Raw genomic sequence first — 15629 nt, forward strand, 5'->3', positions numbered from 1 at the left:
TTTCATTTTATTGTAAGCTTAAATTCAACGTATATTGATGTTTTGTAACGGTTTTTAAGGCTCTTTCTGCGTTCTGTGGAAGTTTAAAGAAATAATTTCCATTATGATGTAATTTCAAATCACAACGATGCCAAAGAACACATCAGAAAACTTTAGGGAATCCAATACAATTGTCGATTACAGTAATCATGTTACGTATTAATGAGTTTATTTTTATTTCTATACTTTTAATCCGCTAAAACTCAATTGACGGTTAAATATTAGAGGCTTAAAACTAGAGACCTCGGTTACAGACCTATATATTTTAAATTTTAAGACACTCTGTAACTGTAACTATACTTGAGACCTTAGAACTTATATATCAAGGTGGGTGGCGCATTTACGCTGTAGATGTCTATGGGCGCCAGTAACCACTTGCCACCAGGTGGGCTGTGAGCTCGTCCACCCATCTAAGCAATAAAGAAAAAAAAACTCTCGCTATTGTCGCAGTACACAGATTATCTACGCGACAGAGCCGGCAACACTGACGCCGAACAGCCAGTCTTCGCTCGATGCGTGCGCGAGCGAACGCGTGCCGAACGTTCGCTACGCAATCAAATTACAAATAACACGTTTCATTTAAAAACGTTTTCATTTAAATACGTAATCATTTTGATGTTAATTCTGTTTGAAGTATTATAAGTACTACATAGTATTAGTGTTTGATTTAGCTGCGTAAAAATGTCCGAAGTGGAATGGACGAATGACGCTATTATTGAGCTCGTCAAAGAGTACAGCCGTCGTCCCGAGCTGTGGGACTCTAAGCACTCGCTGTACCGGACCCAGGCCGCCAAGTACGACGCGTGGGCGACTTTAGCGCTGCACTTCGACTGTGACATACCGGACCTGAGGAAGAAATTGAATTCGATTTTCGCTTCGCATAGACGGGAAAAGGCGAAAGTTCGCGCCGGCGGTCACTCGACCTGGTTCCTGTATCCTTACATGAAGTTCTGGCCGACGCATTTGGAGAATAACGACGCGGACAATACGGTACATTTTGAATTGAAAACGATTCTGAAAATGTTTGTAGGTACAGGCGAATGTGACCGGAAATTTTGGTAACTTTGTAATGTGAACAAAGTTTAGGTTCGTCAGCCGCGTTCGGCTTCACGTTGGTAATTGGTCACTTGGACATTGGAGATTATTTTTATTTATCGCTTAGATTATTGTTTACTGGTTGGTAGAACGTCTTGTGAGTCCGCGCGGATAGGTACCACCACCCTGCCTATTTCTGCCGTGAAGCAGTAATGCGTTTCGGTTTGGAGGGTGGGGCAGCCGTTGTAGTTATACTGAGACCTTTGAACTGATATCTCAAGGTGGGTGGCGCATTTACGGTTTATGGGCTCCAGTAACCACTCAACACCAGGTGGGCTGTGAGCTCGTTCACCCATCTAAGCAATGAAAAAACAGATATGTGAACAAGCTCACCGCCCACCTGATATTAAGTGGTTACCGGAACTCATCTACATCGCACAGCCTATAAACCGGCTTGATTTAGCGCTTGCTTACTTCACAACAACCTGCTCGTCTGGTCGCCGGTGCTCAAATATTTGATTTTTATTAGACGCTGCTATTTGCCGCTGAGATTCATTTACGTATTTCATTATGAGAATCGGTAATTACATACGCGATTGGAACCTTGGCATAGTTGCATCACTCTGCACGAACGCTGGACATTATTATTACGACAATCCTATTAAGTAGGCAGCAGTTTGGCTCTGCCCCTGGCATTGCTGAAGTCCATGGACTACAGTAATCACTCACCATCAGGTGGGCCGTATGGCGTCTGCCTAAAAGAGCAATCAAAAAAATTGTCGTAAGTTTTTGGGAATATAATTAAAGCTCTCATGTCCATTGAATGTTAACTTAGACAAAAGACTAATTCATGATGATTTCTCTCGCAGACCTCGAAATCGGAGCAGGAGGAACCATCAGTCAACCATCAAGCGTCTGATCAGGCGTCATCGTACGACAGTAGCGGCGACAACGAATCCATACAAGTCAAACAGGAGCCCATCGAACGCCCAAGAAAGAGATACATCCAAAGACCGCTTCTCAAGTCCAAGATACTGAGGCCTATAAAGAAGCTATCACGAGGGAACGCTCACAGGAGTCAACTGGACAGTAGATTGGTAGAAGCTCTAAAGCTCCTCAAGAAATCCGAACAGTCCAGGAAGAAAGATGAGTGTGACAGCTTCGGGGAATACATTGCCACTTCATTACGTAAGCACGATGAACGAACTCAGTCAATGATTAAGCAAGCCATCAACAATATACTCTTCGAGCAAGAGATGAAGAAGTATTCCGCTGGACAGTACACGGTCGTTTTGACGGGAGTGGAGGAGAACCCCTTGATATTGGGAGACCATGAGAGCGACAACTGAAACAAATCTAACGTCGTGGATAAAAGCGAAGGTTTCTCTTACTTAAGGCTGCGCGTGGCCCTATAGTTTTCTGAGCTTCGAACGTCTGGTCCTAAAACAAATTTAAGCAGATATATGAAGATGATGAGAAGGGACTAGAGCCTTGCGTAAATATTGATTGATTACCAGGTGAGAGGTGGTTTAGTATTGGCTCAAATTGAGGTTGAGCATAGTTTAAGTCACCTGGAAAATCACAAGGGGTGCGCGGAAGGCATTCCATCTAAGTGTGACATCTCCGTTATGGGAGGATAGATCTGTATAATATGTCATCGACACTTTAATAGTCAAGCAATTTTACTTATGGTCAGTCAATATATTTCCAAAAAATCCCTTTGCGAAATAGACTCGGGACTCAGGTTTGGGGCTATAAGGGTTTATCCGAAATCTCTATCTATGGCATGGGATGACCCAGATGACGAGTTCTGTTGAGTATAAATAGTGCAGCTTATTTCACCAGGTTTTATTTTTACTTTATTAAATTTAATATCCTGTTTCTAGACCCTTGATAAACAAACTACATGTACTAATTGGTGAAGGTGGTCTGAGGATCTTCGTTTTGCCCAGCTCTCGTGGGCAATCCTGGTCTCTTATAGCTTCCATCATCAATAACATATTCCTAATATTTGCTTTCGCACTGACTCTCCTCATTTTACTCCCACATCTTGATCAGGAGTACGTCTGGACCATACATCTGTACATTAATAGAACATATTCATAGTGATCGTGTAAATATTTTATAGACATTTTGTAAATATAAAACAAAAAAACTAGATTTTGTGAAGTGTATTGTGTTTATATAAAAAGTTTGAGTACACATTTGAATATATGTTTTATTTGCTTAGCTCCATACGTAAAGAATTTAAATGCTCTGCAACAGAAGCTAGACCTCAATAAATACCTAATGAAAATATCTCGCGAAGTCCCGAAGTACTGGCGCGATACATCCCATCATGACATGGACATTTAGCGTTTATGTACTGCTACTACTGAGCTGGCGCTATGACCCCGAAGTGGGTCTTGGCCTCCGACAATAAACTTTGCCATTCATCCCGGCGCTGCGCAACAACACCTTGCCAGTCCGACACTTGGAGCTCCCGTAAATTTCCTTCCACAGCGTCACACCAGCGGTACTTGGGCCTCCCTACGGGGCGGCGTCCCTCCGGTACACCCGTGTACACCCGTTTCACAGCCCGATCCTGCTCCATACGTACTACATGTCCGAGCCTACATGGCTACATGGCTAGCGTTTATGTGGTGGCCTTGTTCTCGGTCTGGTTCAGTCCTTCACTTTACTGGTGGTAGGACCTCTTGTGAGTCCGCACGGGTAGGTACCACCACCCCGCCTATTTTTGCGGTGAAGCAGTGATACGTTTCGGTGTGAAGGGTGGGACAGCCGCTGTAACTATACTGAGTCCTTTGAACTTATATCTCAAGGTGGGTGGCGGCATTTACTTTGTAAATGTCTATGGGCTCCAGTAACCACTTAACACCAGGTGGGCTGTGAGCTCGTCCACCCATCTATATCTAATCTAAGCAATAAAAAAAAACATCTAAAGGGTGGGAATACCTGTTAAACAATCGGCATTGAAAAATTCGAGTGATAATAAATAAATATGTCATTTTTATTACCAATTCAATATTAGGACTAGAAATAGAATAGGTGTCTACGTAATGTTTGGATATTTTTAAATTTAGAACTAACAAAGAACTCACAAGAAAACATGCTCAAAAACAGCATGCCGTCTCTGTCGCGCCACGTATGCCCTCTTTGTCGCGTGTTTGTGAAGACAGTTCTTACTACCTCATGTTTACAAGATTTTTCGTCTTAATCAAATGTGAATAAGGTGGATTATCGTATAAACGAATTAATACTATTTGTGATTAAATTCAAAAAAAAAAAAAACTCCGAATTTTATTAGTGACAAAATTTAAGGTGTCAGAATTAATGTTTTAATTTATGTGACTTAGTTCTCGATTTATTGCAACCAATTTAAGCGCCGCGTAATAACAACATAGATATAATAAAACAGGATGGAGTATGTTTTTAATGATTCTTGCTTCCCAAACACTACTGAACCCTATTGAACCCAGCACTATTATACGAGTGACGTCATTTGTGGTTAAATTAACGCGGAACTAATCATAGATTACTGGTTAATTATTTTATTCGGCAAAGTAAATAAACGTGTTATCACATTTCATTTAATAATGAACCAATATTATTACACAAATAAATGGTGACCATTTAGTTTCAATTAATTTCCCTTATAAATGATTTTTAAGTAACTTAACAATGATACATTTTTAATTACGAATGAATTTGAAATAGATTTTTAACGAAAGAATGATTAATTATTGGATATTTCCAAGTAATTTTATTGGTTTGGTGTCGCACGTCCAAGTATGCTCAGCATTTTTAATGGCACCGGCCTCTTGGAGTAAGAAGTCTTCTATAGAACACTTGAAAAGGAATGTAACCTTTAGGATCATCCCTGACTGAGCATGAAACAATAAGCCACGCCACTCCATACTTCGACCTAACTGGATAGCTGTAGACATGATGCATAACCCTCTATCCCTTTTATAATTACGAGTTCTGGTGTCCCCAAAATGAACTCTGGAACGCAAAATTGTTCCGTTTTCAGCCTAACGCAAGCGGTGTAAGCTATATTAAAGCAAATTTATTCCGCTAATTAATTATAAATAAAACAAAACATCTTGAGTATATATATTCTTTAATTCGTAATTTTCAAGCTAACTTTTCCGAATAATAACTTTATAAAAGTACTGTTTTTTTTTCCTTGTGTATGTACCTGTCAAATGTCTCAAATAAACCAAGGTCCCGTTTTGAGTAAAAATATAAATGGTCACGTTATGTATGTATGACCGTTTTTATACTTAGTCCCTTAGTACTCAGTCGTTTATTTCAAACTAACCTAACAATATAATTTGCTTGTGAAGTCGTTAAAACTGTTTAATATTCCCCAGCCGTCTCAGACTTCGCGTCAACAAAATACATTAGTGTTTATTTTACACAACCCAAACTCCATATTCACAGAACGATGAGTGGGAGTATCTCATCGCCTACTCCTGTGATAGCTCTGCCATGCTCGACCAATAACTGATCGTTCACTGACAGTGTAGTTCCTAAAAGCCCTTATGTTTTTATTAAAAAGCCCTGGTAAAAAGTCCTAATTGTCAAAAGCCTTGTCAAGGCAATGTTTATCTACAAAGAAAAAAAAATGCTCAATAGATAAGTGTATATTTTAGAGCGTCAGAACTGCTTAAATAAAGGAAGAAAAATTAAATTCTCAAGATAAAATCCTACATTAACTAACACCTATTAAAAACACAACAAAAGCAACAGGAAAAATAAAACTAAAAACCCTGCACGTTTCTCATAACTAATTACATTTCTCTGTCGATTACAAAAAAAAATATATCAGCCATTTTTTTCCGTTTTACATCTAGAACGCAAAGCGTACGTGACGAACGCCACATCATTTGTGATCCACTAATCGGTTTCACAGAAATTACTATTTACAAGTTTTCAATGTCCAATAGAGCTGTAATTGACATGAATTATATTTTACACTAACTAAAGACGCAATGTATTTGAAAATATCGATTCGAACATAAAAACAAAAGCATCTGGGCAGTTTCCATTCTGATGTAGCTATTGTATCGAATGCGTATATTTACATTGCGTTTTTGCTTCAAATAAAACTTAATTGTTCACTGAATAGGAAGCAATGTTTTGTAAAGTATTCGATAATGTTCAATGCTGTTGACTTCTTGGTACTGAAAGTCACGCCACCTCACGTCAGACTGTTTGTGTGCATTATGCATTTTCAACATGCAATAACATCGCGCTTCCATATCTAGTCAAAAGGTAGACAGAGTATTATTTGTTTTCACATCACGGATATAGAATTTTGTCCCTTTTTGTTCGTTTTGAATGGCTGGTTTGCTCGGGGGGCTTTCCAGCTTTACGAGGACCGGTGCTTTTTTTTTTTTGTAAATTTAATAGTTTACGTGCTGTTGAGTTGGTAGGCGAATTTTTTGGATCTTGTGTCCAATCTGTTCTGGGTTTTACCTATTCTGAAAATTTATGTTTGATTGCAAACATGACGTAATTTTTACGATGTAGTGACCCATCTCTTGGCTCATGTGATACTAAGCGTCACGTTCGCCCTAGAAATGTGGAATTGAAGTCACAAATCTTCACAAATAAATATATAAAATTATTTAAATAAGTTTGAATTGTAATAGGCATAATGGCCCTCCAACGCGCTTGTCACAGGCGATTCACATTACTCATTACGTGCTAAGCAATTGTTGCATCAGAAATAGATTTTATGGACATAACATAGTCGTAAGATTGCATCATTTAGCTGATAATGTACCTATCTAGTAAAGTAATAAAGTTCAATAAAACTAAACTAATTGGCGGGATCTTTATCCGTCTTTGTCTTATCTTTCTGCCTTTGTCTTTGCATTATATCAACGTCCGACTAGTAATTTCTATCACTATCTTATCTTATAAGTTTTGACTATTAAGTATTACATCAGCTTTAACTCGCAATAGGATTGTCACTCGCCGGATATTCTGATCGAATGATTCGCGACAGGATTGGGTTGGATGGCGGTACCGACCCATTGGAGCTTACGATACGCTTGCCACAAGTAAAATTAGATAGATTGAGCCGCTTCCCTTGAGTTGTTAGGTGCAGGAGACGGCACAGCAAGCAAATTCCACTGCACCTGACTGAGTCTGGGCTCACCTGATCTGATGAAACTGAAAAGCCCTACAGACCAGAAGTAATTCTTCCTTTTCGATCAAGAGCTATCAAGCAGAAATGCGAAGACCTTAGGAAGGATTATGGAATTGTGAAGGGAATAATGCCATCATAGATTGGTTGAGAAAGCTCAGTAGTAACTGCTAGAGATGACCTTGGTCACGTATACGGGTCTCCCGAAGCAAAGCCCATTATATTAATGTCAGAAACCTTCCACTGGTGTCAATGGGTATATTGACGTACTGCCAAGCCTTGAGGAATACGCGATTGGTTTTTTATGACTAATCCAATGACCTACTGTCGCTTTCAATTGGCACAGATCGTTGGCGATATGTTAACGCACGTACGCAAATCAGACTTAACAATCACCCGCTACCGCCTCATCATACGAGGATTTAAATGCACGCATGAGTCTCAATCTCCGTGTGCTGTACTGTCCTCTAGTCAGGTAGATCTGGCTTCATCTGTGCGCTTAGTGTGTGTTTTCTAACGTTCTCGATAGCGTAAAAGTTAACTCATATTTGTGTGGAGTTGGAACGTTTGCCTACGTCTGCCGCTAGGGGCGCTGTTCCAACTGCATACAAATTTGAGTTAACTTTTACGCTATCGAGAACGTTAAAAAACTCGCACTAAGCACACGGATACTATAGCTCCGTCATTATTTCTCTGAAATAGTTCGACAAAGATATGGCTAACAGGGCATCGTGTTATACGACGCTATGGCAGTCTTTTCGAAATTTCTTACACAATTTTTTTATACAAACCATGTTAACATTATATCGGTTATATCGGCTTCAATATCTATCCGATAAATGCAGACAAAGGAACTGATAATAATAATGAATGCACACTAATATACGCTGTGTGCTGTTTGCATAAGATCTACAATGCATTAGGACTTTCCTTCTCAGCCCATCAATTGTAGTTCAAGGGAAATTCATCTTTAGTGTTGAAGGCAATAAGGGTGATTGCAGCATATACTAAAATATGTAAATGTGTGCTTACAGTGTGTCTTTGAATGTGTAAGGCGACAATGTGTCTACTGAAAATCTATATAATTGAAATTGACAAATATTGTGTATTCTAGGTAAGAGGCTCGCTGCTTTAAAGCCGATTGTGCATTTTTATATCAGAATTGAACCAATTTAAGTAGCTTGATAACAGGATCTGTTGTTGTGAGCTCAGGGCTCTTTTTTTTTCCTACCTATTCAAGCAACCTCGAGGGGTTATTCTAGATTCACCGAGCGAGTAGGTGAGCTCACGGGGCTCAAACCTGACGACGTTGCTAACACTAGCCCTAGCAAGAGCCGTGCTTCGCAGAGTCTATCGCCGGATCGGAAACGCGACCCACTGAGAAGATCCGGCGAGAAACTCAGTGGGCTGTGTCTGTGGGTAAATTTACTCGCCGAGCCCTTCGTCGCAAGCGACGGGTTCGACGAGAACAATGACCGGTTCTCTTAACGCTAAGCAGCTACCGGACTTTACAGATAACATGATCCATGCTATTGAAGATTAGTGTTAATTGTACTGGTATATACAAAGGTGATTGCATTCCGCACACAGGAGTTGCATGATTACATTCGCCAATTGCTCTACCATAACGTTCATATAGTTTTTTTATTGCTTATATGGGTGGACGAGCTCACATCCCACCTGTTGTTAAGTGGTTACTGGAGCCCATAGACATCTACAACGTAAACGCCGCCACCCACCTTGAGATATGAGTTCTAAGGTCTCAGTATAGTTACAACGGCTACCCCACCATACACTGTATTTTAACTCGGGGACCCTTGGACGAGAGGTACCCCCACCGCACACTCAGTATGAAACCATTTCCCCTACTTTTAGTAGGTACTTACACATGAATTCATTTGCCTTTTGACTATTTAAAAATCTCTAAAAGTCATATTGACGTTGATTGTCATTCAAGTCACTTAACTGTCAAAATAAAATACAATATACCGGTAAAATGGGGCGATTAGGGATTGACAGGCGAATCGGGAAAAAACCGGGAAAATCTTTCGACGCTCAATATAAGTTTTATATTCGTTGCAAAATCTTCCATTTTTTGTAGTTTAATAGTAGAATGTTGAAAGTTCACAAAACAACTCTGAATATGCATGATAATAGCTGCTAACTTATAAAAAATCGCGTTTCAAATTAACTTCCTGTGGTGGTCATTATTTTAGTGCTAGAAACTTTGCTCTCTTTTATTTATTTGATAATAATAGAAGACGACTATGATTTATAAACGTTATTTAGTGTTTGAACCAGCATATATATTAAAGGTAAGTCTCAGTTGTTATTGGTTTTAATGTATTTGATTAAATAAAAATACATGTAAAAATCTGTTGTTTTTGGGGATATTGGGGACGTCTTAGGTACAAATAACAACGAAAAAGGGGTCAATTGGGATGAAAATACGTGAAATGGAAACGACCTAAGTATAAATAGGTACAGGTTTGTAGGGTTGTCTATGTAGTTATAACAATATTTTTTAAATTTGTTGGTAAAAATCTGGTTTATTCGAAGCGAAATTGGGAATAAGTCTTTATTTGAAATAGATAAGCAATTTAATATAAGTAAGTCGATTTTGCAGAGACATGTAACAAGATCAATAAAATCTCAAGGTGGACAAAAATGTCTAAGTAATACATAATAAAATATTTAATATTTGTTCAGAGTGGGGGTATTCATCTGATTAATCCATGGAATAACCGACACACCTAATCTCTTAACCCAGATAGAAATATCAGCACTGTCGATTGCACCTATAATTGAGGTGATGTCTGCCATGTACTTTTGTCAGTTTTTTAATTTTTTTTATTGATGATCACTTTGTTGGTGCAACTAAATAAATAAATAAATTAAAACTATATATAAAAATAAAAGTAGTGCCAACCCTAGGAAATTTCTCATTTCGTCCCAATTAACCGCAATTTTCGGGTAAATAGGGATTACACCTATTTTTGCATTTTTTGCTTAAACTGGAATGCTAGTTGCATAATTTTAAATTAGATAACAAAGATGCCCCCAAGACTCAATCATTTTGATCCTGATATAGCATTATATACATCAACAACTACCTTAAAATTGCTCATAAAGTTGGAATTTGTCCCTAATCGCCCCATTTTACGGTACATATTACTTAATATGTATTATTATCTTGTTTTTCGTTGTTAAACGGCGGTCAAGAGTAATTTATGCGAATTTAAACTTTAATTGAATTGTCTTTAGGACATTTTTTTCCTTTACAGTCTATATGTATATAGTTGGCAGAAACGTAAGCGATTTCAGTGATTCTGCACTGGGCTGTAAGGTTGATATTGTACGGTTAACATTTATGAAATTTTATTAGATAACGTGTGTGCTCTTTAAGCACTTATATCTAAAATACTTTCTAGTTTTAGAAAAAAAAGATGATTAAATATTGGGACACTCGGATAGGCGGGTTGGAATTTTTTCTAAGAGTGGTGTTGGTAGAGCATTTTGCGTACGTGAGCGAAGCCACGGGCCATTACGTTGTTCGCAGAGATATTATTATCTAGCAAGGCAAAATGTTTTAACACTATTTTTAGCGGTGATCGAACGTGCTGACAAAAGAGCGTTATAATGTGCTTCCTTATTCTCTGTTGTCTGAGAGTAAATAGAAGATTAACAAAGATATTATGCATTTTATTCAGTAATGGCGGCCCGCTCCGGCTCCGCTCGGGTCTTTAACAAAATTTTCAACGGTATTTGACGTCGTTTTATTTTTATTAATAAAAGAACACTTATTGCGGCATAACTATAATAGTTAGACATATGCTGTCGCGACACTTTTTGTAAATAATAATGTGTTCTACAAAGTCGTATTTATTTTATTCTATCATCAATAGTTTTCGCAGGGCACGCGATGTAAAGAATATCTTAGGTAATTTTTTTACACCTTGGATTACATTATTGGAGTTTTAGTAAGGATCCCTAATTTTATTAAAAAAATATTGTAACCTATGTCACTCGGGAATAGTGTAGCTTCCAAACAGTGAAAGAATTTTTCAAATCGGTTCAGTGGTTTCAGAGTCTATTCAATACAAACAAACAAACAAATCTTTCCTCTTTATAATATTATATATTATATTATGATTAGTAGCGGCCCCGGCAGACTTCGTAGTGCCTCAATCGATAAATAAAAGACCTAAACTTTCGTATAAAATAAACTTAAAACAAACAAAAGGAATTCGTCCGACGGGGGACACATCAAAGGAAAAACAAAATTGTTATTTTTATTTAATTCTGAGCATTTTCATATTTATCTACCTTTTAAACCTTCTCTGGACTTCCACAAATAATTCAAGACCTAAATTAGCCGAATCGGTCCAGCCGTTCTCGAGTTTTAGCGAGACTAACGAACAGCAGTTCATTTTTATATACATAGACTATATACCTATACTATAGATGTGTTCCGGATGAAAAGATGAAACAACCACCTAACGTAATTGCGAATTCGACCCCGAGTTTCCAGGTTAGTGGCGACACCAACCGAAACGCCAGCTCCTACAAAAATCAAACGTCCATAATTGATAATTTACGTATTTAAATAACATAAAAAGCCTTTCACTTCATACAAGTGATTTATAAAAACAAAATTAAATCAATGTGATCAGTGCCATTAATTAACTAATAAATATAAATTGAATAATATTAGGTACTATTTTCACTTGCAAGAACCTCTCCCTCCTGAGGTAAAGGCCTCCTCCAAGGCGAGTCAATCTTCTCTAGATTGGGAAATTTCAACCCAATTTGTAGTTGCTATTTTCTTTATATCTCCCATCTAGTACTTGTATGGTCTTCCCTTTTTCTTTTTCCTAAATATTTAGTATTTAGAACTGAAACAGAAAACTGATATTTTCTAGTATAAACTCATAATCGCTCATAAGCGACGCAAACTCAGATGCTCCTTAGACCGACGGTCCAAATGTTGTTGTTCAGAAATTGTATACATAATATATATGCAAGCTTATGTAGAAAATGTCGTAAGCGTCTGTCAAATATCTTGTGTTGTATGATGGATACCGCTACAATATCTGCATTTAATGTTCGATTTTGTGTTACGACTCTATTTCATCTAGAATATCGGTCTATTTGAACTAATTGAGTGGGAGTCTCTGTCGTCCGTGCCTTGTTGCACGTACTCAATCATTTCAGACCATTTCAATAGCCTCGTGCCTTATCGCAGTCGAGTTCGGACAGAAGGGCAAGGCGTTTAAATCACTTATTTTTTTAAGAAACTGCAACTGTAGTCATTTGGTCTTTTTTTTTTATTACCAGTCTAGGTGGACGAGCATACGGTCCACCTGATGGTGATTGGTTACGCTCATGGACTTCAGTAAAACCAAGGGCAGAGCCAAGCCACTGCCTACCGTTAAGTACTCTCCACAAGCCTCGTTTGAAGAAGCTTTTCTTCCAGTTCTTCCAGAAGGTCTTACAGTCTTACTGTCTACTTTTTAATGTTACAATTTGTTTAGTTTTCGCGTGTTGTTTTAGGCCTCACATACGGGAATAGTACAAGGATTTTGTTATGAAATTGGTGAAATTAGGTAGCCTTATGTTGCCTACGTATCAGCCACCAGTTAGCTGTAAATGCCAGTTTATTTTAAGTGTATTTCAGCAACGGCGCTGGTCATTAGTTGCTATTTAAATCCGTTGCTTTCCTTCAACGAGTCGTTCAAAGAACTCAGGTAGTTATTTTTGGTTGCGGATCTTCTGTCTCTCACTTCCTCGTGTAGCATTGGATCTTACGTCCCCCTTCCACCCGTCTGACATCGGTCACGTACGCATTTCGTTACCAAATTTTTTACCTTGTTTCTCTTGAGGCTAGATTTTTTTTCGGAAATCAATAAATTATATCTGATTATTTATTTGTGGAGCGACTGACTTTATATTATTTTTATTCACATTTCATATTTCGATCCAATTTGTATTGCATAAAATGAATGTTTTGGATCTGCGAAGCGTTTGCGAGCGGTTCATCCATAGACTAGAAGCTTGGTACAGTTGTTGGCATATTGGAGACGGCTTCGTCATTGAAATGATGACAGGCGTTGCGCGAGTATATCTAACAAGTCAGTACTCCACACTTTTTTTTTCTAATCACTGGTAGCCTAGGGGGCTATTCCAGCGTCACCCAGTAAGTGAGCTGACGAGGCTCAAACTGGAGTGTTGCTTACACTAGCCCCTAGCAAGAGCAGTGCTTCACAGAATCTACCACCGAGGGGAATCGCGACCCACTGATTTTCTCTCTCTCCTACCTATGCTGATAGCCTTGAGAGGTTATTTCAGCTTCGCCTTGAGGTGTAGGTGAGCTCACGGGAGTGTTGCTAACACTAGGCCCTAGCTAGAGCAGTGCTTCGCAGAATCTACCACTGAGAGGAATCGCGACCCACTGATTTTCTCTCTCTCCTACCTATGCTGATAGCCTTGAGAGGTTATTTCAGCTTCGCCTTGAAGTGTAGGTGAGCTCACGGGAGTGTTGCTAACACTAGCCCTTAGCTAGAGCAGTGCTTCACAGAATCTACCACCGAGGGGAATCGCGCCCCACTGATTTTCTCTCTCTCCTACCTATGCTGATAGCCTTGAGAGGTTATTTCAGCTTCGCCTTGAGGTGTAGGTGAGCTCACGGGAGTGTTGCTAACACTAGGCCCTAGCTAGAGCAGTGCTTCGCAGAATCTACCACCGAGGGGAATCGCGACCCACTGATTTTCTCTCTCTCCTACCTATGCTGATAGCCTTGAGAGGTTATTTCAGCTTCGCCTTGAGGTGTAGGTGAGCTCACGGGAGTGTTGCTAACACTAGGCCCTAGCTAGAGCAGTGCTTCGCAGAATCTACCACCGTATCGAAATCGCCACTGAGAAGATCCGGCGAGTAACGTGGGCTGTGTCTATGGACTCTACACATACAACGATCCTCTCACCGTAGTTTGATTCCTTTTCATCAGTTCTAAATAAAAGAAGATTGTCATTGTTGGGTGAGTGAATTTTATTGACGCTGATAAGTTCGATTATTTATTCATTCAGTTTGCTTAAAACTTTTACTACTTACCTGCAATCTGTAGAAATTTCGATATTGCATGCTGAAGGGTCCTAGGTAAAGAAGACAATCAGATTGGGAATACCAGCTTCAAGGCAGATACTCGACTTAACCAGAATTAGTCGCATACCAGTTATGATCACAAACCATTGCACCAACTAAATAATATAAGAGATTTCGTAAAATCTTAGTTAAAATACACCACTTTAGTGTACCATTTTAATTAGTTATTTAGCAAAACGCTGGATTCGCATACGAATGGCTTTTAAATGAGACAGTCAATCAAGATCATTCGTTATGTAAACAAAAAACGTAAAATTATTCAGATGTACTCGTCGCGCACGTGGACTGGGTCTCACAGCTGGAACTGTAATAATATGCTCCTGCTTCGAATCGTGTATGTATACTTGAGTAGATTAAAAGTCTTTTAAAAAACTTCCCGACCCCACTTGCGTCACGCGGTGACCAGAGAAGATAGAAAGAAAAGTAACCAACCTTACTATTCAAACCGGTGTGCTTATTAAGAGTTTTTTAACGTTCTCAAAAGCTCAAATTTGTATGCTATGTAAATATGTATTAAACGGCTTTTCGGTAGTCAGCGGCTTGGCTCTGCCCCTGGCATTGCTGAAGTCCATGGGCGACGGTAACCACTCACCATCAGGGGGCCGTATGCTCGTCTGCCTACAAGGGCAATAAAAAAAAGAACGTTCCATCTTCACACAAATATGAGTTAACTTTTACGCTATCGAGAACGTTAAAACAATCGCTCTAAGTTCACTGATTTCACATTATTTCGTGATAGAAGTGCGATGTTACCAGGACTCGGGACATCCCATATCTATTGCCACCAGGTTCGGAAATATCTATACTAATATTATAAAGAGGAAAGATTTGTTTGTTTGTTTGTTTCGAATAGGCTCCGAAACTACTGGACCGATTTGAAAAATTATTTTTCCATTAGAAGCCGACATTGTCCCTGATGAACATAGGCTACTTTTTTTAATTTTTTTTTTTTTTTTTGGTTTCATGTGTGTTTTAGTGTTTCCGAAGCGAAGCGAGGGCGGGTCGCTAGTATTAAATATACTAAAAAGGATCTGTTAGTTTAGAGAAACCCACGTTGATGCTGTTGTTACTGTATTCCGTTAACCCATCTCTAGTAGTAGTATGCTCTACTTCATTACCTTATTACTCCCTAACTCTCCAAGCTCAAACTTTACATCTAGGCAGGGCGTTATGCGTTAAAGGTTGGATACTATTTACACATCGAAACAATCCTATTTCGATATAAAAAAAAAAAACG

General features: G+C 38.8%; 1 protein-coding gene across 1 annotated transcript; it reads left to right on the forward strand.

Moving 5' to 3' along the window:
- The first annotated feature begins 538 nt into the window (after window positions 1–538).
- Window positions 539–3284, forward strand: LOC114253210 (uncharacterized). Its single transcript, XM_028187999.2, has 2 exons — window positions 539–1029; window positions 1944–3284. The coding sequence occupies exons 1-2, from the start codon at window positions 721–723 to the stop codon at window positions 2421–2423; spliced, it is 789 nt and encodes a 262-aa protein (XP_028043800.1). The 5' UTR covers window positions 539–720; the 3' UTR covers window positions 2424–3284.
- Window positions 3285–15629: the final 12345 nt, after the last annotated feature.

Source organism: Bombyx mandarina, chromosome 03, assembly GCF_030267445.1.
Source record: "Bombyx mandarina strain Sakado chromosome 03, ASM3026744v2".
Taxonomy (NCBI): domain Eukaryota; kingdom Metazoa; phylum Arthropoda; class Insecta; order Lepidoptera; family Bombycidae; genus Bombyx; species Bombyx mandarina.